The sequence below is a fragment of the Manacus candei genome, unplaced genomic scaffold, assembly GCF_025592945.1.
Source record: "Manacus candei isolate 608988 ecotype Guabito, Panama unplaced genomic scaffold, ASM2559294v1 h1tg000171l, whole genome shotgun sequence".
Taxonomy (NCBI): domain Eukaryota; kingdom Metazoa; phylum Chordata; class Aves; order Passeriformes; family Pipridae; genus Manacus; species Manacus candei.
In genome coordinates, this window is record NW_026138219.1 from 436,380 (window position 1) to 461,654 (window position 25,275).

At 40.0% G+C, this 25,275-nt stretch overlaps 1 protein-coding gene across 1 annotated transcript in view; it reads right to left on the bottom strand.

Annotated features, from left to right (window-relative positions):
• MEGF10 (multiple EGF like domains 10) overlaps positions 1-24,619 on the bottom strand; it is an 87,093-nt gene extending 62,474 nt beyond the window's left edge. Inside the window, exons 1-4 of the mRNA XM_051773541.1 lie at positions 24,595-24,619; positions 5,813-5,944; positions 2,998-3,099; positions 2,174-2,274 (exon numbers count right to left, since the gene is read on the bottom strand). Of these exons, the coding sequence (XP_051629501.1) occupies positions 2,174-2,274; positions 2,998-3,099; positions 5,813-5,928 (319 nt within the window). The 5' untranslated portion in view covers positions 5,929-5,944; positions 24,595-24,619. The remainder of the gene's footprint in view (positions 1-2,173; positions 2,275-2,997; positions 3,100-5,812; positions 5,945-24,594) is intronic.
• Positions 24,620-25,275: the final 656 nt, after the last annotated feature.

The following is a 25,275-nucleotide window of genomic DNA, read 5'->3' on the forward strand; positions in this document are numbered from 1 at the left end:
AAGGCCAGGAGTAAGCTCCTTTATAGAATTCCACAGAATTATTCTACCTTTATATCTGCATATATGCTGCAATCAGATCACCTCAGAAAGTTCATCAGATCTAAACATGCACTGTAATTTTTAAGAGCAAAACCAACAACCTGAGCTCCAGTTAACCTACTGTTCTAGGGGATACTGGCAGTAGTGAAGACAGAAGTCAGAAAATTGTACATTATTCATATCCTTTATAAACAGGAGTTATATGAGGACAGTACAAAGCACTCTCTGTTGGTGGGAGCTCCTTACTTAGTAAGTACTAACAGATATCTTCACATTTATAAAACAGTCCAAGTACTGACCTAAAATAATATTGGATTTCAAATTAAAATGTAATTTTTTAACCCATCTGAAGACAAAATGAAATGGCACAACTAATAAAACACAGGATATTTTTTTCTATTGAATGCTGCTTGCCATAATAAACTCAGTGTGCAAGAAAATATATCTATACTGCCCAAAAAGTTACAAAAAAAAAGTGTCTATTGTACTATATATAAACATCACTTTCAACTTTCCTAAGAGGTCCCCTGAAAACCTTCCAAAGGCTGCAGGTGGAGGCTGACTTCTGATGCCACTTTGCTGCTTATGAATAGTGATGTAAATGCAGCATCATTTCAACAAACTCATAAGCAATGGCAAGACAGGTATCTGAGTCGTTTAACAGGGTCTTTTTTAAAATTTATGGTGGCTGTATTGGGGCGGTCTTCCTCAGATATCTACTTGTAGTGTGACTAGTTTCTTATTATTATCAATGGCATTTCTCCAAGGAAGAGGATGGTAAAATTCTCCATCAGGGTTTGGACAGTTATAGTACATTTATTTTTACTTTAAATATGAACAAACAGGGCAAAATTTTCCATATGAGTGATTAAAAAAAAAGGCCTTTTTATATATTTTCCATATTCCACACATACTGAATCCAAAGATACAACACAAAAAGAATTCTAATCAAAAAGTAAAAACATAGCACAAGTTTCATGTACTGAAAGTTTTCAGGAAGAAGTGTGGAAGTCAAGAGTCACAAGTTCACAGAAGTATTTTATCCTTAGATGAATTCAAATTTGTCCATTCAGACTGGACTCCAAAAGACTCAAAATACCCTCTAAAATTTTAGCCAGTGCTTTTCTCTGGCTGTTGGTCATTCTTTTCCTCTGTGAGTAGAACATTTACAGACTTTATCAACATGAGGCTGGCACATTCTTGCAATTCCTTAAAAAAAAAATATTAGTTTGACCTTGCTTTCTCATGTGCAGAAAACATGTTAAATCAAAGATTTTACTGCTGCATTCCAGGAAGTGTTGTAAAACAAAGATATAAATAAGGATAATGTGATCTGTTATGACATTCACAGGGTCTGATTTTCCAGGGATACAAATAAACTCTGTCAATTACCTCCAATATGGCACTCACAACAAGTAGAATGGCACAAATTAAGAAACAACCTTGCATTTGTATTGAATAAATAAACAATATATATATTACCTGTCCCAAGTTCCCTGCTGTCAGTCCTGACAATAGGAGCACCTAATTCCCAACCAGTAAATGCCGTGTGACTTTGGACAACCCACTGTTAAACGTCCCACCATACAATTCCAGGGCTCTGGATTAACATCTCCTCTCTTTTCATTCTTATATGCTCTTGAATAAATACCATTTTAAGACCTGTGGTCTATACGATGTCATACAAGAGAGAGAAAGAGAGCAGAGCCAGGGCTGCCTACAGACTCTGGACACAGCTATTTTGGGATAGGAAGATGAGACAGGGGCACACACCACCCGCAACCAGCCACCATCAAACAGTTGTTACAGATCTCTTTATCTACAGGAGAGTCTAAGCATGGGGATTACTGGAGTCTATGCTAAGGAGAAAAAAAACTTGGATTTCCCTCCTGGTTTTAAACCTCGTATTTATTTATTGTGTTGGTTACTTATGACATCTGAGATCCAATTATCCTGTCATTTGCATATGCACAGCACTTCATAACTTCACATGACTTCAGTGAGAGCTGCATGTGTACCACTGATGAATATCTGAGCCCCTAACTCAGCTTCCATGAGTCACTCATCAAAGGGGAGTCAAACCAGCACTGTGATGTAGGTATGGAATTTCAAGGCAAAAAGAGGCTAAACTTACGGACACACATTTCCCTGCTTTCATAAAATCCAGGGCAGCACTGGGATTTGCGCCTGTACATTGTTTTTTCACCATGTCTGTAGGCAGTACGGTAACTGATCCTAAGGAAAGGAAGCAATGGTTTTTACACACAATTCACAATTCAGAAACAAGACAGTATATTTTCTTACACATTTTAAAAAACATTGAGGTGTCATAAGAGAAAAAATGCTCAAAGAGGTCTTGATTTATCTGTTGCTGAGTTCAAGACTCCAAGTGTTACTCCAACAAGCCTTATGCCTATGAGTGGCCAGCAAGTAGGAAAAGAAGGAGGTGTTTTTCACTTGTGATGGTTCATACATGCAGGCACATTCCTATGAGGAAAATGCTCTTTACAGCTGTCACCAGTTTTCAATTATTCACCCCTCACTTGCCTTCTGGAAGCACAAGAACTTTTCCTGTAACAGATCTTTTTGTTTTCCTTCCAAGCAGCATACACTTCCCCCAGAACACAACGTTGCAAGCAGCAAGGGCTCTCTCATGATATTACTGAACAAATACACCTTGCAGGGTCTGGGGAATTTAATTTTGGGGACTGCATGCTTTTTCCCAAGCTGGTTTTTTTCTGTTAGCACTTCACTGGATGATACACCCCAACCCGCTACTAAAACATACGTGACATTGCTTGGACAAGCATTTTCCAGCAGACTCAGGTCACAGCAGTTAGACAGGCTGGTCACTACAGCTAAACTGTCCCACACATCATGCTTGATTTTGACAGACGCAAAACCTTAACAAACCGCTACAATATCAGTGGTTTGACAATATTAAGATTTATACATCACCTGTGTCGTGTGCACTTAAACCAGTTTAGGATGTCGGTACAACTAGTGTAGTAGATTTGATCAAAAGGATGCGGATATGACTCTTGCACTGTAACTGAGTAACTGGGGAGAGACAGGGAGAAAAGAGGGATCACTGAGCAAGTCCTTTGTAGTACAGTCTGATTTAATTAAATTTTTTACACAATCCTGCTATAGAACAGAATAAATATAACAAAATACTCATGTGCAGCAAAATCACACAGAAAGCTCACAGAGAAAAATATATATGCAAAGAGTCACCATGTCTCTATTGTGTAACATGTTTGATAAAACTGTACTAGACATTTAAAGAAAAGTAATGTAAGCCCAAATTTTTTAAAAGACTAAAACACCTGTATCTCAAATGAGCAGCAAATCAAAGTAGTATGTAGTACATTTTCTCCTGTGGCAACTTTTATTATGTAACTGGATAGCTGGACAACTAGTTAAGGAGTCAGAAAATGAGGCTTTTTCTGTTATCACTCAAAATAGAAAAATAGAAAATAGGCCTTTCTGAAAAATTTCTTTTAAAAGCCATATCTGTGGCTATGGCAAAACATCCAGTATATTTTGATACTAATGATGTATATAATGACATATATAATGATGGATGTTAGCACAGAAATACACCTGAGTAGTAATTACTGAAAAATGACATAACAATCGTACCATCAAACGGTCCATTCAGCAATCAGAAATTCACAAGTATTAAAGACAACACCTTATTTTGTTTACTGGCTAATTTTTAACAGAGAAATTCCCATATCACACCACCACCACCACCCCACCCTGAAATGCTGTACTGAAATGCTATTATGATTTTCTGCCAGCTATACAACTATACAGCATCCTAGAAATAAATCTGTGCTCTGAAGTCCAGAGCCTCTAAAGCTGTCAGTAGGGCAAAAAGAACAGAGCCCTGTTGTGAAAGGGGAAAATATTGAATCATCCCAGAAAACTCTTCAGGAGGCTGTTTATGCTGGCAGTCAGTCGGTCCTGATTGCGCAAGGGAGTTGGAAAACAGAGGAATGCGTGGCAAGTTCCTGCAGCAGGGCTGATTCCCAGGACCAACCAAAACACTCTGTAACCCACACAGCTTTCACTCACTTCCACCCACACCCTCTTTGACCTCTTCGCACCCACTGCAACAGCCACAGTCTCCCCTTCCTGCTGTCATCACTACACTGAGGGAAAGCTCACCCAGACCCACTTCAACTGCCCAGAACCTACTCCCTGTTTTTCCTCAAGCAGCCCTAATCCATCCAGCTGCTCCAGTCCAACAAAATATCAGTGGGATGCTGATGCTTGCCTGAGGCTCTGTGCTCTTTGTTAGACGCATGGCAGGCTCTGCCCCTTCTTGCTGTGATTACAGTTCACTTGTAAAAGACCATTTTAGTACTGACTGGAATAGGTTTATTTAAAGCACATAGCACTGCCAGTGACAGTACAGAGCTTGTATCTGGGCCTTTATTCTTTCATACTTATGTACCTTTGTTGCCTGCTCTGGGAAACAGTGTGAATGTTTCAGTAAGTTTACTTGGAATTCCTCCCTATTTCTGAGACACAGCCGAAGAAGGAAAAAAGTTCAGGCTTTTTCATTGGCATGCTTGCTAGATACATTTTTAGATATATTTTTCTTTCTGCAGGCTTTGATTAGCTTGTTTTAAAATACAGTATGCAGTCTTAATAGTTATATTTCAGGTTTTTACCCATTTTGCTTTCACTTCATTGCAACTTCCCTCAAAACCACTTTTATCTACAAAAACTGTAAATGAAGTATACACAATCTAGAACAGTGTTCAGTAACATTGTAGACACATGCTTAAATACTCTAACAGATTCTTAGAATGATTACTACTTCATATACACATTGTTGTACAAATTGTACACAAGAGTTGAGGCAGAGATGCCAAATGCTTCACATGAAGCTCAGGTAAGTTCCTGAGGAAAGTCCTTAAGTGATTTTTTTTTTAATAGAATCTATAAAAAAGATATACAAGTTTCGATTTTCTTTGTAAAAATTCAGCCATAACAATCACAAATAAATGTACAGTGGCTTAGCAGCACTCCCCATGATTAAACACAGCTTACCTTAAGTGCAGGAAATACCGATGTCCTCAACTGAACTGTGAAAATCAGACTGTCTCATGGACTATCTGATCAATAATGGGCATAACAATAATTATGAGTTTTGGTTTCACTATTATAATCTTTACACAAGAAAAAAAGTTTAGCAGATTCTTGAGGTTCAACCTCTCCTATCCACTGTGGCACTCTTGCGAATTAATGTGAAACTGAGTGAACAAAGGGACCAATTACATTGATGAGATTTAATTTTGTATGTTATAAATTTCTGAACCTCATAAAAATACTTAAACTACAAACCTTAATTTAGATTCTGTGAATGCTGTATAGGAAAGAATCATCATAATCAAAATTGGCCAAATTCCAATATGGTTAACTATATTTTGCATATGTAAAAGCTTCTTTTCACTTCCGTTGGAAAAAGCTATTTTTATTCACTTCTTGTACCCAGATGGTTGTGTAACATTGCTGGTACCACTGGAGTTTTTTTTGCATCCTAACTCCTACCGCAAATACAATTGCATTTCAGCCCAATGTGAAACAGTCTTTTACTTATCCATGAATGTACCTTGCCCATTCAGTAAAGTGAATTTTTTCTCCTCATTCTGTAACTCAACTAACAGCTTTAAATAATCTGAAGTGTGCCAAATAAAGCAAAGCAAAAATGGTAAATCAGAATTTGTGTCAGTTATTTTCCAGAAGAAAACATTACCTTTCCCAGTGGCTACACACGTTAGGATCTTCCAGATTCAGAGATAATGTTGGGCCCATCCAGTGGTACAGGAGTATTACAGGGAAGACAAAAAAGGAGTTCAAATGAAGAATCATCTTTCCAAAAAGATAACTGTAAGAAAAAAATACCAAAACATTAATTAATCAGAGAAAGAATGTAAATGCCTTCGCTTTCCAGGATTAACAGACAGCCTCACACATAACACGACATAAAAATCTAAAATATTAACCTGACACTTTAACTAAGCAAATTATTTAAATTTGCGTATTGAAACAGTCTTAATCCAGCTGGCCATTAATCCACAAATGCCAGAATAAATGCTATTAATAGGTAATTTCTAACAACTTAAACTTCTATATTTCTGCTTCAGTGAACATTTGATCTTCTTTCCTAATTTACACTCAAATTGTGGCTACAAAAATTACCAAAAAAAAAAAAAAAAAAGAGATCATTGAGTCTAGTCTGTAGTATAATGAGAAAATAATTTCTAATGCATATGTTTGATTTAGCACAAATATTTTTACTAAACTAAACTAAGCAGAAGTAGAAATTTCTTACTTTAAATTGTATGGAACAGAATAAAGTGAACCACACCTATAACTAGTTCATCAGAAAAAAGTCCACAGGGCCATGAAAGTAAGAAAAAAAAAGATGCGAAATAGATTTAGTTTACAATATCCTCTTCAGAAGTCAACCTAAAAACCTCACAACAAGAAACTATTATATTTAAGATATCCGAGGATACAGAGATGAACCTATTTTGCTAAATCCTTCTTGAAAAATGAGGGCTGCTGAAACACATTTCATGGTCTGTAACTGTTTCTCTGCATGCAGGGAAGTAGTCAATGTACTATTTAATGTACTATTTAAAAAGCAGCTGTATTTTCAGCTAATAATTCCAGTGAAGTCATGATTTCATTGAAAATAGTCACTCTGATTAACCAGATAGTAAGTGGTATTTCCTTTTTTCCTTTTATTCTCAGCTTCAGCAACTTTCCTTTTGCAGGATACATTTAACAAAATTTAAAATAAATAAAAAAAAAAAATTTGCATGAACCCCCTAGTGTAAAACTTGATTGCATTCCAGATCTTTTGCTTAATTATTAAGGAAAATCAGTACAGCTGATTAGCATTGCTGAAGTGATTATATTAGCAATAACAGATGTAGATGACTCATTTAACTCTTGCTGTCTACAGTTCACACTAAGAAAAACTGTTCAGAGATTCACTTTTCATATCATATACTGCTCAAATTACCTCACCCAGTAATACATGAGTATTTTCACTATCTACAGACACATAGAATCTGTAGTTCAAGTACTGAAAACGCTCATATTGGAGAATGCCTTCTGTGTGTTAGTGATTAGCAGATATATGAGAGAAAAGAAACCCCTCTTGCTAAAACAGAAAGCTTCTTCACCTACAGCACCAGATCTTTGTTCCACCGAGGTATGCAACTGAACACTAAAATCTTATTGCCTGTTAGCATTTGAGGAAAAACTTCTGTTGAAAAAGCTACATCTTTACTCACATTTTGGTCAGGAATTTTAAGGGACGTCCTGTCTGTTTAGCTCAGAGACTTCTCTGCTTCCCTCAAATTTAGTGCAGGCCCATGATTTAAAAATGTTGACAAGAAAGCAGTGCAGCTGCATGAAGCAACTGTAGAGTAGCCTCCTAAGTTTCTGTAACCTAATTAGGGAAATTGAACTAATTATATGTTTATTATATAAAAGGAAGATAATCAATAGTAGTCATATTAAAAATTAATCTGATCACCCCGAGGTATATTAAAATTACTTACAAGCTCATTTTAAAATGGTGTACCAGGTGTACAAAATATACAGGCACTCCCATAAAATACATTTAAATGTGAGCAACTACACAAACTACATTTGTCTCACTGGTAAGCAGATGAAAAATCCTGTATGTGGACCACATAAGCACAGCCAGTTAACTATTACTACCCATCATCTGAGATTTGTAGGCACTTTCTCTGCCACTACCAACTATGTTGACAGTTTTGCTTTGGTTTGGGTTTTTTTGCTATACAGAGTTCAGGATCAAAACCAGGGAAAGAACAGACAACTAAAAAAAGCAAACAATTGCTTCCGCTCTATGAGGTGAAAATTGAGACATGACTACAAATTGATCTCTCCACCCACCCAGAGCAGAGGCACAAGCAAAAGCGAGAGAATGCAGCTCTTGTAACAAAAGGAAAATACATACAAGCGGAACAGGGGGAGCATAGGAAGGTACAATGTTAAATAATGTAAAAGAAGTGAAGGTTACTCAAGGCTGCAAACAAATATTTTTTGGTCAGCAAAATCAAGTGCTGCCGGTGAATTAACCAGGATTAGAACTGCATGAGCAAGAGAGAATAGTACGATACAGTTGCTAACACGACATAATGGACCCAAGACCAAGGGAAACGCTGATGCAGCTTTTTCATTACTGTTGCAAAAGCATTTTTACCACTGAAACATGAAAAATGAAGCAGGAACATGCCATTTAATTAGAAGACAAACTTCAGAACAGTAAGAGCCTTTCACAGCCTCTCATAGTATCTCTGAGATACAACCCTCATTTCAGCCTTTCTGGAGTGATATGGTACAGGGATGTCAAATCCTTCTCTGGGCTATAAACCAAAGGGCTGCTCTTAATTACATTTACATTGCATTAAATTGCACGTACAGGAAGTGTTACTGTAAAAAATCTCCTTCTGTCCATCATAGTTTTCGTCAGCTTTCAGACTGAATTGTAAACCACACTGTCATTGCTGCAGGGTCCCTTCCTGGTGCTTTTGCCTTCACACTCTCCAGAGCAAACAAAGGCTACACCCTCATCCCAGATTTACGGACTGCTACCTGCAACTGAAAATTATGGCTCCAGATGAGATAAAGAGATTTTTAAATATTTTTTTAGTGAAGAACTGTTTGGTCACAAGTATTGAGGCCATGTTGCTGAGAACACAGCTGCGCTGGGCAGGGCATGTCTCAAGGATGCAAGGTCACCGCCTCCCTAAGATCTTGCTTTATGGTGAACTTGCCACTGGCTGCCCCATGAGAGGAGCCCCGAAGAGAAGATACAAGGACTCCCTGAAACAACATCTCAGCCTTGGCCATATTGATCTACATAACTGGTCTACTCTGGCCTCCAATCGGGAGGTCTGGAGACACACCATCTATAACGCTGCTGATGCCTTTGAGAAAGCACACAGGATCACCCTTGAGGAGAAAAGACAACGCAGAAAGAATCGTGCCTTGCAGAATATACCACCTAAGGAGTCTTTCTGCTGTGCCTTCTGCAACTTGTCTATCTCATATTGGCCTTTTTAGCCACCAACGCGCCTGCAATAAACATGGGTGGTACCCTCCCCAAACCTTCCTTCGCAAAGCCTAGCCGTGACTGAGTCTTTTTCATAACATTATACTGTCTTCACTCCTGAGGTTCAGCTCCTCTACAAGGAGCACAATTTCTTTATAAAAACATCTCTTAAACTACTAATGTCAAGGAAAGCAAAATCTGAATCTGACCTAATCTTGTCAATGATGATTAATCCTGTGCTAACTTCAGAGAAAAAAAAAAACCAAAACCAAACCCCTAACTGATTGCTTTTATTGATTACATTAGAGAATTAATGGGTGAGGAGCAGGAGGTGTTTTCCCTTCAGAAATCTGTAAATCAGTTTGACGCTTTGTCACATGAAATCTTGCTTACAAAGCAAATACAAACTAACCTGAATAGGAGCATTATTACAAAGATCCCAGACTGGTTGAAGATGTACAATCACAGCAAATGTAAACTGATTGGTCTTTTCTCAAATTGGACCCCAGCCAAGGGCCCAGAGTTGAGTTAGTATCTAAGATGCAAAGTAAAACAGACTGACCCATTTGAAGAGTCCAAAGGTACTTAAGATGAGGCTAAGCATATGAAATAGGAAAAACAATTCATTTAGACTGGTACCTGGAGAATTACCAAATCAGAGGCTGTAACGAAACACGTCTTCTTGATGAAGACAGATATGCTGCTACTCTTTTCAAGTGCCATGTTATTAAAAAAAATATATCACTAATAAATTGCCATTTTTCTTCAGTTAATAGTTAGACAATTTTTTATTTTTCAGTTTCTTAATTAGCAGAGCTTCCTAGGAAAATGAGGTTTATGTAATCACAATGTTTGCATGTTCTAGCCTCATGTCCAATAACTTCCAAATTCACCTGTCATTTAAACTGGAAGTAACAGAGGTGAAGAAGTCTTGAATTGTAAAGTTCCAGAGAATAGTGATAATGCACAAATCTGGAGGAGACCAGACTTTATTTGCCCAAAAGTCTTGGAATTACCAGTTTTGAAAGCTACAGCATCACAATCCTTTAAGTAATGCTACCATTTCACAGACTGCATACCTCTACCATTCCTACTAAATATAAATGCCATAATACATGATCTGATCTTAAATAACAGAAAACACCCATTTAACTGTATTAAAACTGTCAATTGGAGCAAATTTTGGAGTTTCTGGACTCTTGAAAAGCAACTCTTCTTGGCCCACCAACTTCACTCACTGTCATACAACTCTCTCACCATTCAGTGAGAGCTTCTGTAGATGCTAAGCTGGCAGGGTGATATATCCATTTATCAGTCCTCTTCTCCCTCAAATCAGTATGAAAAGATGGTGGGGAGAAGACAGTTCAGTGGAAGTCAAGTTTGCACAAGGCAAGGAGGCATGGTAAAGACTAATATCAGCATGCCAGATACTTTTTGCAAATAGATTCATTATTATTCCTCAGAGGAAGGCGGCCAAACATCCCAAACATGGGGTCACTTTGCTGTAGCTGTCATTGTATGCCAAATTAGAGCCCTTCCAATTTAAAATATTATTTTTTTTTTCAGGTATATAACAAGTACAGGTCTTGAATGCGCAAATGCGATCACTAAGGTTACCTACAGTACATGGTACTGTATGTTTAAAGATTATTCCCATGGGAAGCCAATGGGAGGAACTGTCAAAAAAATCTTTTGGCTAAATATGCTGCCTGGTTGTTTTCCACTCAGACAAAAAGTTACCAAATAAAGACAGTTAAAGCTGTCTAGAATCCAAACCACACTATCTGAAAAGCATTTTGAGAAGAAAAAATGGCACCTTTTAAAAGACACTTCAGGTGAAACATACAAAACTATGTCAGGTCCATACACAGATGGTACCTCTCAGCCCTGGGCATCTTTCCCAGAGTGGCTGTTGAGAGTCAACAGTCAGTTCTGAGTAATGAAAGCAAATAACATATAAATTAATAGAGGTTATATGGTATAGGCTTGAGACAAAAATCATATCCACATAAAGAGACTTCTTTTTTCTCCCTCTTACCTTTTTTAAATCAAATAATGTACTCTTTACTGGACCATCTGTCTTGTATATTAATCCCAGGCCTACTTTAAAAGTACAAGTGAAGACTAGAAGACTAAGTAAAAATGGCTGGATACACATATTTAAGCAGAGTTACTTCTCAATCTACATATTAGCAGCATGTATGAATGCTGTATTAAATTAAAGACTAACATGATAAGAAACCTGTATCAAATCTTTATCATAGTCCCTTAGGCAGACAGCATCACCAGACTTCTGATACTTCATATTTTTTTTCTAATGGGAATCATAGAAAAGACATTGCACTCATGGATGTAACTGTGAAAACTTTGTGTTTGCTGACAATTTGCCTGGGACAATCCTAAATACACCAATGCCTGGTTCCACCACTGTGGAAATTCTCATTTATGCTATTTACCCTCACTTAACCAAAGCTTCTGTGACCCCTCTTTCCCTCTTATCAGCCTTCCAGACACCATGTCACTTCTAGTTTATTGACAGGATATAAAAAAGTACAATCAAAGCACTCACATAATTCCTTTAGCTTCCTGTGCAATTTAGGATCAATTTCAAATGTGCCCATCTTCCTTTAAAAGTCTTTCTCTTTTTGTTTCACTCTCTTCAAAGACCATCTCTATTTCTTTCCCTCCTCCATTACACGTATGTTCTCTTTTTCCACATAGACTTCCATCATAAATCAGATTCTTCCCTTTTCCAGACACAGCCTCTGTTATCACTGGCAAACTTCTTCAGTCTGCAGCTCCCTACACTTGTTGCAGCCTCTCATTCCCTTTCCTTGTGAAAATCAGACACATGAACTCCTACATTTGTTTTAAACTTCTAGTTGCTAACAATACGCTATAATTTGTGAAAAAAATTTGTTGGCAACTCTGCTTCAGTACCTTTGTCTTTGTAAATCATCCAGTGGAATGCCATTTTGCATACAACACCCTACAGAAAATAAAGTTGTCATTCCAGTTAGCCCCTGTTTTTATGATTTAGACAGAGCATTACGCTCCTCTAAAACTTTATCACAGTACTTTGTTACGAACTTCAATTTTCAAATGATCCGCTTTAAAAAAAAAGTTAATTAACTCTGATGTCATTTCACTTTAACAGCTTCTGAACATTTCAACGCATTACTTATCAGTCTTTCCACTTCCAGCAATCAAAGCATCTACAACTCACAGCACAAGCCTCACATGCCACTGCCACCTCCCCACCTATAAAGTAAATTCAAAACATTCTCGTAGAAGAATGGGGAACCCAAAAGTGTTTCTTCTGACAGTTCATTCATCCACTTCTATCTTTTATTTTGTTATCTGCAAAGGTTGGAATGGATATAGTACTCCTGCATTCCTTAATCGAAGGGGAAAACGGAAGAACATAATGAAAAACTGAAAGCAATGGGTTAATTCTAGTTTTTTACCCAATCCACAATTCAAGGGACAAAGCCTGTTTCCACTGAAGTCAGAGGGAACTCTGCCCTGAAGAACTTTCATTGAGATTACAACATAAACCTAGTGAGGCCATCCTCTAACCACATTTTTTATGTGGTTTTCACATATCCTTGTATCTGTGAGCCTTCTCACAACTCTTTCCTCATAACTTGTTTGATTTGCACTGTTCCTTGACATTATAGGGAAACAGTTTTGTCTCATAATCCCACCTGTGGCCTGTAATATCTAAAGACTTGTAGACTCATGGAACAGTTGGGGTTGGAAGGGACTTTAAATTAACAAAATAAGAGAAAGTTTCTTGGAAAATGGTATTAATTGCAGCCAAAAAATTCATCTTCTGATTGTTAGAGCTTCTGAGGCATTTGCCTTCATTAGCTTCTTTTACTGAGGTAGTGGGTACTCTTTTTTAAGAGACTGATTCATCATTTAAAAAAATCTATTGAAGAATTTAATGATTTGAGGTGTCGTAGAAATTATGGTAAGAGAAAACTGAAACTGATGTAAATCAGAACCAGCATGTTTGATATGAAGTCTTTCTTTTAGTATCAGAGTGGTTTCATGCATAAAATACAAGCTGTTTACTTTGTCAGTATTGGAAAGAACTTGGCTTTTAGTGCCCATCACGAGTGTTGGTAGGAGTTTTATTTGTTGCAAGTCTCGTTTATTCACTGAAGCACAGCATCTTGTCCTACAGCTTCAACTAGTTATCTAGGAGCCTCTGTCTGTGTTTACCTGCATGTATATATATATATGCCCTAGTGTGCAGAGAGCCTGCAAACACCACTAGCACCAAGAAGGTTGAATTTCTCCCTAGGAATGTTTTATTTCCTCTGCTGACAGAGAGGGAGACTAAGCACTGAAATTCTACACCTGCAAACACGGTTTTAAATTTGTATTATTGCTTCTGAAGAAAGTTTAGGTGTCTTAAATGTTCAGCTACTCCTTAATCTGTTGTTCATAGTGGAAGGTGTCCCTGCCCCCTCGCAGGGGGCTGGAACTAGATGATCTTTAATTTGGTTACAGGTTAACTGAAACCTTTGTAAATGTCTGCTGCTGATTCCAGCTAAAGGCAGCGTAATTTAAACCTAGAAGAATCAAGACTACATTTTCATTAATTTGACCACAAGGCCCTAAATCCCGCAAAACATTATCCTTCAGGACACATGTTGACTTCTTTACACCTGTACATCTTTGCAGTATGTAAAAGGACAGCAGTAGCACAAGCATATATCTGTCATTACAAAAATGGTCTATTCATAGAACTGTCTGACAAAGCACCTTTAGTAACAAGGCACTCTGTTCAGAGATCTAATTTTTGCAGATATTTGTATGCCAAATTAAAAAAAATCTCTATGATGGTGGGTTTAATGAGGTACTCTGTTATTCTCTGTAATAAAAATTAAACAAGAGAGACAGAATTCTTCAGCTTAATTGTCACATCTGTTAGTAGGCACTTTACTGTGATTGACTGGAGTGTATGTGTCAGAGACTGTGCCAGAAAACAGGCAAACTTTGTAAGCAGACTTATAAGTTATAGCCCAACTGGCACTGGCAGCATCTCTGTTACAACTTCTGCTGCCTCTCAGCAAAAACTGCAGAAGCGTTGGCCTTGGTTCAGTCATTCATTAAAAATAAAAATAAGTATTGCAAGTTGTGCATGGGGGGGTGTTAAGATAAATTAAAAGCAATCCCTATTTTCAGAAGGAAATACAGTGATCATCTGAATGTGTGAATGTGTCATCGTTCATTAATGGGCAACAGTCATAAGCAACCCGGAGTTTGGAAACTGCACGACACGAAATTTCACATTCAGCAGTACATCTGCTGCTCTACCAAATGAGCAAATGGCTGAGAGGACAGTGAAAAACAGCACAGCATTTGCAGAGGGACTGGGAAGCACAGTGAGGGAGCTTCTGGGAAGAGCAAAAGCAGAATGGACACTCTCCTCTGAACTGCATGGAAATTTGGGATGAAACGTGAACTCACTCACAAAACTGCTTGTTGTCTCTGATATCCGGAGATCATGATACCTGGTGAAAACTCCAGGTATCTTGAGCTGGCCAATAACTGCTATTAAATTGGATTTATGACCAGCTGATCTTCTCTTGTCTCTAAAACCCAAACTCTTAGCATCTACCATCCTGACACAGCCAAATGACTCTGAGCTTACACGCACTTTCTTCCTCAACTAACTTCTTTTTTCAAATTTCACACAGGCTTTCTACTAAGAGCACAGAAACATATGTTGCTATTGTCAACAAGACAAATAGGCCAGCTGCAATATTGCTTAAAATCACTTTTCATCCATCTCATCCAGTAAGGAGTGCAAAGAAAGGTAGGACTGTGTGGAAGAGCAATGAAAACTGTACCAATATCCAATATCCACTGCATCTGCTCCTGAAAGGTAAAGGGATGCCTTTGTGCTGGAAGCTAAAGCAAAGCTGTCTACCACGGGCTGTGGCAAGCCTTGGGCGCTTCGTCTGACCCAACCTATCAGCTGCCCACTGAACTAATCCATGTATAAATCTTTCTTCTCTCTGGAGGGCAGATTGGGACACTCCAATTTCCTCTCTCCAGGACAGCAAGTGACTGTTTTCTGGAAGGAGTCTGCCCCAATGGGCGAGATGAGCCAGGGCAGATGCTCCATGTCACTGTTTGAAGGGTTTTGTTATGCTCTCAGGAGGTCCAAGGCTGCTCCGTGCTGCAAGGAAGTCCAGACAGTTTCCATGTGGCTCTCTATCTCTGGGATCTCTTCTCCTTTGCAAATATTTGTTTTCCCTCATCCTACTGAACTTAGCAAAAGATAGGACCCCTTTAAGCACATTTATTTTAGATACGTTATGTAATAATCTCACATACAGCATTTTATCGCTGTAACTGCTCATAAGATCTACAACACTTCTAGTACTGGAAGGCCCTTTGTTCTTAAGGCTACTCTTAATAACCATACTGTATATGGAAAGTATTTAGTCTCCTGTCTAAATGCTTTACCTTATTTCACAAAACAAGTCAACAGCAGAGCTGAAAACAGAACTTAGGTCTGCTAGTCTCCATTTTCAGCCTACCCCTGGACCCACAGCTCCATTCTGATATTCTGCCACAGTGGCAAGGACATGAATATTGTGCTTCCACTACTTATTGTAGGTATAGCAGAGGTATCATGAAATACAGATTGTGTCTTAGACATTTACACACCATATCATGATGGAGAGAATTTTTTTACAGATGTAGATCACCTCTGAAGAGGCCAGTAATGCCCTCTTGTCTGTCTGCTTTTCCATTTCTTTATTTTTCCCAATGGTGTTCTTACTGGAAACAGCAATGAAGAAAAACACACATATATGCCTAAGAGAAAACCTCAATGAACTAAAACTTTGCTATTTCCCTGAAGATGGGCAATACAAGAAAAAGCAGGGTAATTTTCACAAGTGTAGTGCAAGACTCCCACAGCAGAAAAAGAGAAAGTTTAAAGTAGGGTGCAGGCTCCAGAAATGTTACTGAATGGCACTAGACATATTTTGGAGTGACTGCAATGGATTTCTGCTTAATTTCAAAAACCTCCTGGTGCAGACCAAGAGGCTGCAACCTCAGCCTTTCTTTACAATATCTCTCATTTGCTAGATGAGAAAGAAAATTTCCTCCCTGCATCCAAGGACTACTTCAGCAAAACAAACCATACAAAAATCTTATTTCTGAAGTTGATCCATGGTTAAAACACACACAGAAAGGTTGACAATCTGCAAACACACACAAAAATTTTCTTCTGCAAATTTGTGGTGCAGACCAGAACTCCAAATCACTGCATCCTTTGAGGTTCACTTACCATGAATGCATATCCTGGCCGTCTTTATTCATACATAATGCAAATTGGCAAGAACTAGTGCAAGAAAGAATAGAGCGTATCTAAAGTGTGCATTAAAGTTGCAGAGGAACAATACTGTTCCAGAGATGAGATTAAGTCTCACAGCTCTCTCAAATGGGTTATGGAGAGGGAAAATTCACTGAGAGCAGCGGGGACACTTAAAGCAAGGAAGTTTCTCTCTTGTTGTGTTTATGTTTTCCTTTTCCAACAACTACTCATCCAATCTTCTTACTCAATAATTAAAAATGCGCTCTTTTGTGGATTCAGATTTTAAACAAGTTCCCCAGAACTAGTGGTACGTCTGTACAGGCCTATCTTCTGTTTTGAAGTGATGGAGCCCTGTGGCACAGCAGTGTCTGTAAGGTGTAGTGCCCTTGATCCAAACAAACCCTGAAGCACAACCACACTGATGTTGGTGTGGACTCTCAGCAGAGTCCATCACAGAGCTGGCAATTCCGCTTTTTCTAAAAGAAAATGTAATTATCTCTTAAAAGAGTCTTTGGTGGAGGCAGCTTTGGAATACCTGGATGACACAGATGTGTGTGTCTTCGCAGATCCTAAAATTCGAACCAAGTGATGCACAAGGGACCCAGGATCAAGCACCTCATTTCAGCTACTCTGAAAGTCCACTGATCTCACTTGAGTTACTCCTGATTTGCTCAAGGCAAGTAAGAAAACTGGACCTTCAGCCCTTGTTCAATTATGTCTGCTATTTTAAAAGAAATGAAACATAATATTAATTTACTTTTTTTTAAAAAGGACATTCTTTGCAGACTGATAAAATCTTCATGAAATCTACTTCAATCTAAAATATGCATTTCAGTCTCACTGGCTGGTACCCTCCAGAAACAGTTGTTATTTACAATATCAGACTGGAGATGGGGGGTGGAGGGGTAGGGAGAAGAAAAAATAAAAAAGATTAAAAGATCAAATTACTCTTCACTTCCAAACAAGCCCGGCCACAGCTGTACATCAGCTTCCGAGCAACTGCTCTACAAACACACAACAGGGCTTCTGTCTTCCCACAGGGTTTGCTCGGGTCACCCACATGTGGCGTGGATTAAAAAGGCAGGAAAGCTCCATTATGGAGGAAGCAGAGCCACGAGTTCAAGGGACAATCCAGCGGTGCCACTGGTAGATACCTTGTCCAGGGCTCTGTCCCGAGGGGTCTCCCCCAGATCCAGAGGGGCCCACATACAGCTCTCACACAGTCTGCAGCTGCAGCTGAAAAAAGTGCCCAAAAGATTATTCTGCTTTTGCATTGTCAGCATCTGAGCAGAAGGAAGTCGGAGTGAAGGTGATATGAGAGTTAAGCAGGGTTTTCATAAGCAAAATGAGGATAATAAAGAGACAGGCTCTGGTTTCAGTGGCAACAGAGCAGAAGAGTCAGGCAGCCTGTGCAAATTTTGAAATTTTCTTAACCTAGAAAAGCAATAAAAAAGAAAAAAGAGTGTGACATACAGCAGTACTAAGGAACGAGGCCAAACCCTTTGCTGGGTGGGATAACCAGCAACTCTGATTATCATCAGGTGCCACCTCCTATGTGACAGAGAAGTCAATCCAGCCCTCAAGGCTGCAAAGGCAAAACAGTTGTTTTTAAACAAATACCTTTCTAATTGAAGAGTTTTCCACCCCACCTGCTGTACCCTATTTACTCAGTAGATTTGCAACGGCTGACAAAGTATGCTGCCTTTGGGACCAAGACTGCTGCAGCTCACAAGTTGTCAGGGACATTTCTTCATGTATCAAGTGCTCTTGAACCCTTTGAAGAGGGTTTATAAATCTGCAAACAAATGCTTCCCACAAACACACACAGGCATTTTTTATGATCATGACATGTCTGTGTGTATTGACAGACCAGTGTGGTCCAAAAATTTTGTAAACACTTTAGAGGAAACTAAAACTCAGTCACACATGCTCAAAAGCACACTGTAGCAAGCAACCCTGTAGCATGGAGCAAAGGAAGTGGAATATCTACTTGGCCTGCTGGCATACTCCGTCTTATTCCCACTATGTCTGCTCTCCGTGCTCTGTTACATGTTTTTTGCTGATTTCTGACAGCAACTTCCAAAAAAGCATAAACAAATCAATTATGTCATTTTGTACTTATAACTTAACCAGGCCTTGGTGCGCACACACGTATTTTTCTTCTTTTTTAACATGCAAGTGCTTCCAGTGTATTCACATTCTCAGGATGATCAGTCTTGGTCTGACTATTGGCTTTTGGAGGATCTGATGCCAGTCAGCCGTGCATAATGGCCTCTTTGTGTCACTGTCACATGAACAGCATTGTGTTACAATCATTGTCACTCCAGGCTCAAACTGCAAGGCATGCTTTCACACAAAACATTCACTTTGGGGGCTCCTTTTGGCAGAGCCCTGCAATTGAAACTCTTTCACTGCTCTTTAGTTCATCAGTCTAGCAGCAACACCGAAACTTTAAAAGTCAGGATTCAAAACTTCTCATCTAAATCAACTGATTATGAAGCTTCTCTATGGAGAAAGGGGCAAGTAGCATAAAGTAGCCATCATCTAAATCACTATGTCTGAATCAACACCAAATTTAATGTGGTTAATAAAAAATAGACTTTGGTACTGCAAAAGGTCTGAGTGGAGCCAAGGGAGAAAACACAGGAATAAGTTTTACTTAGTTCAGCTTTGCTGTATGTGAGGTCAGAAGGATGCCCTAAAACCTAGTTTAGGAGAAGACAAGCACAGCATCACAGCTGCAAGCTCCTCCCCAGCTGGCAACCTCGCTGTTCCTGCCCGCCCCTGCAATCCAAGCAAGATGCAGCCTGTAGCCTTGACCTTTAGATATGAACTATGATGGTCAGAATGGGACTGGGATACACAGCTTCTTCCAGCACATGCTGGTTCCCCATGGATGGAGCTCCCCAGTAGCTCCCACAGCCTAGGCTGGCACCGCTGCAGAGCTGCAGCAGGACTGCAGAGCACAGGCAGCACTGCCAGATCCACAGAAAACTGATCCTCATGATGAGGATCTCATCATGACTTTTCCTAAGCCCTTTGATAACAGAGGATTGTGCTCCAAATAACAGCGGGGGATGGGAAAAATCCCAAGTCAGAGTTATCTCCACTTTGAATATTTTTTCTCCTGTAATTCAGAAAAACATCTGCAAGGTAAAATCAAAGCATTTCCATGAGACAAAGATGAGTAACTTACCAGGTGACAATGTTATTGTACTACTTACTCTGTAAATTCTTTAAATTCACCAAGTGCCCTCTCCCCCACCTCCAAAAAACCCCTGAAAAATAGATAAGACAGGATTTCTGTGCAGGAGAAACTTCAAAAGATGCTGTAAACATGCTGAACTAATTGAAACCCTGCACGGATGTCTCTGTTTTCATTAATGGAAAATATTCTCACAGGGCTGAGACCAAACTATGTTAAGAACAACATCCTCCTGCCCTTACTGGATCTTGAATCATTTTGTGCTGCAAATCTTTGTCTTGTAGAAATACTCCTGAAATACACCTCTACTCACTCTGAAAATGGCTTGCAGGGTCTACCCCTGAAGGAGATAGGCACAGTGTGACAAGAACTCACGGTATAATGCTTGTGAAGCACAGAAAACTTTGGAAAGCAATGGTTTCTTTCCAAAAGAAATGGGGGTATGCATGGAATGACAACTTATCATCTTGCATATAATTTTTATCTAGTTAATTTTTCTTTCTTTTGCAGTCCACCGAAGTACATAACAACTTCTGAACTCTGGTTTGGTATTCCACCCTGCAACACCCACCAGTTGCCCTAAACACACAGTATCCCTCTCTGGATCACTTTTCTTTCTTACACAGCCTTGACCAGCCCTCCTTCTTCCCTACACTGTTTTGAGCAGACCCATCCAGACAAGCACTGCCCATCAGAAACACCACCAGGCTGGGTCAGGGCCCCCTAGTCCCCTGCCTGGTCAATTTTACCAACACTACAAACCTCTGCTGGTCTTCTCTTGCCCAGCTGGACAAATTCACCTTTTACATCATCCTAAGGTCATGAGTTCTCTGAGACTCCCCTTGCCTTTCATGATCTCTTCATATCCCCAACATTTCCAGTACTTAATAAGATGTTGACCCCTTTTTGGTAAGGCCATGGTTCCAGCCCTCATTGGTAATATAATAGTGTTACAGAGTAGTAGTTCTACATTCTCCTTGTTTGAAGACTCTCATCTGAAAAAAAGCTGTCATTAATCCATTTAAACATTGTCTTAGAGTTTAGACTACAAAAGGCAATACCATTTTTGCTATTGTTTTTGTGCTGTTGTACACGTCCTGTGATGAGAGTGGTGGACACTGGAGCCGTACAACCTGCAGCTGTTCATGCTAGTGTTTCTATTTCTAAAATGACACATTAATATAAAGTCTTTATATTCAAGTTTCTTTGAATGAAGAAATTTGCACACACTTGCACCTCTGTGTGTTCAACAAAAATAATTTGTTAGGCTTAGAAGAGTATTCTTTTACAGCAACAGAAAAAAGATTAAATTCCTTTCCCGAGGTCACAGAAAGTCAATGTCAAAGTTAAAGGTATGTTTTCTGCTTCCCAATCTGTATTTTTTCATTGTCTTGCACATCAAAAGAGCTCAGAATTAGTCTCTCATTGCTGACTATGGGCTAATTTCTCTGACAATCAGGTACAAAACATGAAGAGATGGCTGTCTACATTTTAATATAAACCTAATGTCTACATCCAATGGCATGAATCACAAATCCTTACAAAAGCAAAACATCAATTTAAGACCAGACAGTTTGAATGCGTTAATTAACAAGAATCCTGACACAATCAATAAAGCTATTCTAGTAAAGCAAATCCCTCCCCAGAATACTATTCCTATTTTTCTGACAAATGGCTTTAGATGATACATACTCTTTCCATAAGAGAAAAACATTTGGAATATCGAGAGACAGATTCTTCTCACAGATGAAAAAATAATGCAGTTATATCAATGTTCATGATATGCTGATTTGAGCATATGAAGGGGAACACAAATACAAACTACTGACAAATTGATCTCTTAATATTAAAAATCAGGATCACACTACCGACAGTGAGTCAGTAACATAGTGAAATTTGATTCCACTGGTATCATTTATCAAGGAAGACACAGCTTATGAAGAGCAAGGATGTAAGAACTTTGTTATTTCACTACACAATTCCACTTCATATCTAAAGAAGCGCTAATAGTGGATTTTTACTGTTCTACAATGTGTTCCATTAAAAAAAAACAGACAAGAATATATGGGATCTTATCTATGTGGCAGTACTATCTACTCAATTTTGCTTTTTTTAATCAAAATATCTTTGGTTTGACTAAAGCTGTAGCACATTTGCAAAGAATCTGTTTCATTTTTACCTTCGTCAAAAGCCACTTGCTTCCCAAAATAAGTGAAAATGCCTAGACAAGAGCTATGTAGAGAGACCATGCAAAACTCCTGCCAAGTGATCTGAATATAAATTCAAGGGATCCTTACCAGCTGCAGTCAAAAGCACACTCCAAATTCTTGCTAGATGTTAATCAAACTTAAGTATTCTTTGCATAGATGAGTTAATTGCTTTTGTTAAACTGCATTTGCTTCCCTGGGGGTGGGGTGGGGTGGTGTCCCTAAAGCTGAATGCATCAGACTGTAGAAAAGAGAGTCACCAAAGGACTGTCAACCTGGTCAAACTCTCCTGTTCACCTAAAGGTAAGGAACAGCTCATTTAACACTATAACACCGGGACAAGCCCTCAGGGTGCCCATTGCTACAACACCAGTCATATTCAAAGTGCTGGCATTAGGTACCCACGTTTTAGGTACATGCCGCAATGGTGAAATTTGTGGTATACAAAGGGCTAAAGCATCATGCACTGAGGCAAATGTGGCACAGTTTTTGTCTACCAGATCTATCTGTGGGGAGTCAAACCTGGTGTGCACAGCCTTGTGCCATCTCTGAAACATTTCACCACCTGACACACCAGAAAAGGGAACTCTGGTAAGTGATTTCAAGGGAAATTAAACAGGCACAACCAGCTTAGCTCACACAGCTCACTGAGCAGTTGAGAATTTTTCTGCAAGGTATGGATTGTAGTCAGTGAGCAAGACAGAAAATTCATTGCCAGTCCTGTGAACAACTCATAATTCCAGCAGAGACTTGCAACACTTCCAGACTTACCACTACACAATCTTAAAACGCCAAAACAAAGCCACAGCATCTCCACAGCATATTAACAGTCAGTACTAACACCATGCAGCTGATCCACCCCTTATGGGAGCAATACACATTTAAATTTATGGCATTCGGTTGGCTGGGCAAGAAAAACTAGATAAATTTTATTAGATAAGGTTCCATGTCTTGATGCTGTGCAGGTGCATGAATTATGTGAGCAAACAAGTAGAAACTTGGGCCTGAATAACACTGTTTGTCCAGTTTATTAAAAATCTAGAGCACACCTGACCAGTTGACCTTTCCAACTTGAGATGGAAAACAAAAATAGAAATCCCAATACCATTTCATTTGCAGGGCCAGTGACTAGCAACCAAAACAGATAACTTGGCCACCAAGGCTGTCATTTTCCTAAATTCTATCTCCAGCTCTGACAGTAGCACACCCCCCTCTACTTCAAGAAGAACACACATACCTAATTACCTATGCTTACTCCCAGCATTGTGCTATCGGACACAAATGCCATTTAGGGATGTTGACAAGGAAACTGAAGCCAGCTTTCAGTTTCAGTCTTGCATCAGACATGCTGCTCAATCAAAGCATCTAAGCTTTTCAGCCTGGGTCTGTAGCTTATCTACTGGGAAACAAATGCCACTTTCCACACTTGTCTTTTTTTTCTTTTTTTTTTTTTTCCAAGTTGCTGGATGAAAACATTTTTCCTAAACAGTCATGTTAATCTGCTTTCCAAATTACTGCTGCCAAAGCTCAGTTACAAACCTGATAAAATAAGCCATCTTCCATACTGATGGCATGTTCCAAAATGAGGTTTTAAACTCACTCTGCAGGGAAAAGTTGGTACTTTGGAAAAACTTCAGAGTTGTACGTGACTCTGGGAAATACTTGTCTCTAAGACTCCATTTCAGTTACTCAGTAACTGGCAGCAACATTTAAGTAATTAATAAGATTACCAAAAAGCATTGCATTCCTAGCTCATTCGAGGAAAAGCAGCTGCACATTTTCCTTAATTGATTTGTGCCTACATTTCTAGACTGAACCTATTTCTTGGCTGATAGACAAAATAGGAAATATTTACAGTACTACTGCTGCCGCCAATAGAAAATCTGGTCAGGATACCACACAACTGAGCATTTCTCTAGGCAGCGTCTGCTGAAGGACATATGCTGGAACGAAGTCGAAGTATTAAACAGATGTGCATTTTCACGTGCAGGTCACGCTTATTTATATATGTACACAAATATCCCTCTATTCCAGTGTGTGTGCTTGTTCCAGCCTCTGCTCAAGACTGCCAAAAGCTTTCCGTGAAAATGAAGATATAACCTTTAAAAACCCTTAGTGGAAAAAAAATCAGCTGAATGGAGAGCCTGAAGTGACTCGTCCCAGCTCCGTCCCGCTGGCGAGGGAGCGGCGGGGGCTGGAGAGAGCGCCAGGAGTGCTCCCGCATCCCGGTCACCAGCCAGAACGAACGCGGAGGGAAACTCTCCGCAAAGGCGGAGGCACCGCTGGGCAGCCCCGCATCCCCACTGCTACCCCGAGGATGCTTCTGCCCAGGGCAAACGCCGCTCCGGGAGAGATGCCGCCTCTCCTCCGCTCCCTCCCCGGGGCCACCGCACCCGCGCCCGGCACCGCGGCTTCTGGGAGCCGCACCTGCGGAATGGGACGGGACGGGATGGGAGAAGTCGGGTCGAGTCCGGCCCCTGCCTACCTGTCCCGCGGGCGTCCGACCGGGAGCCGGGAGCCGCCGCCGGGAGCCGCCGCCGGGAGCAGAGCGAGGGGCTGTGTGAACGGCGGGGCCGGCGGGGATCAGCCACTCCTTCGGCGGCCCCGGACCGCCCCCGCCCCTGGCCCCGGTCCCGGACAGAAACACAGACAGACACATAGACATTTAAGCACTTACACGGTTCTGCAGCCGGTGTCACCCGTGCGGCGCTGCCCGAGGCGGATGCCGCCTCTCCCCAGCCCCAGAATAGCCCCCGTCCACTCAAAGTGGAAGCTACATAGGGACTTCGGAGGTCATTTATTCGGCCCTGTGGAGGACGAGTACCTAGGCATCAGGTGATCGAGGAATGAAACAGTCTTCAATCGACTAGATCCTTAAGTCCCACGAGCAGGAGCTGATCCTCAACCCCGTCAGGAGACCCAAATCCAAGAAAAAACAAATCGTATGTGGTCCCCTCCGGTACTGCTTGAGAAAGGAAGGGCGTCATGACTTTTCCACTGTTTTAGCGCATTATGAGTAGAGATGCTTGTTATTTCACAGGTATTTCAGGTAAATCAGACCTGTTAGCCTGCTCCATAACTAAAGTTGGAGCATGGAGCATGGGAAGAACAATGTTTTGTGAAGCTAAGCAACCACTACTTCACATAATTACAGAATCGTTAGGGTTGGAAGAGTCCTCTTGAGATCAGCCAGTTAAACCCCCCTGTCAGTGCAGGATCACCTGGAGCAGGTGACACAGGAGCATGTTTGGAATGTCTCCAGAGAGGGAGACTCCACACATTCCCTGGGCAGCTGTTCCAGTGCTCTGCCACCCTCAGTGGAAAGAAGTTCTGCCTCATGTTGAGGTGAAACTTCTTG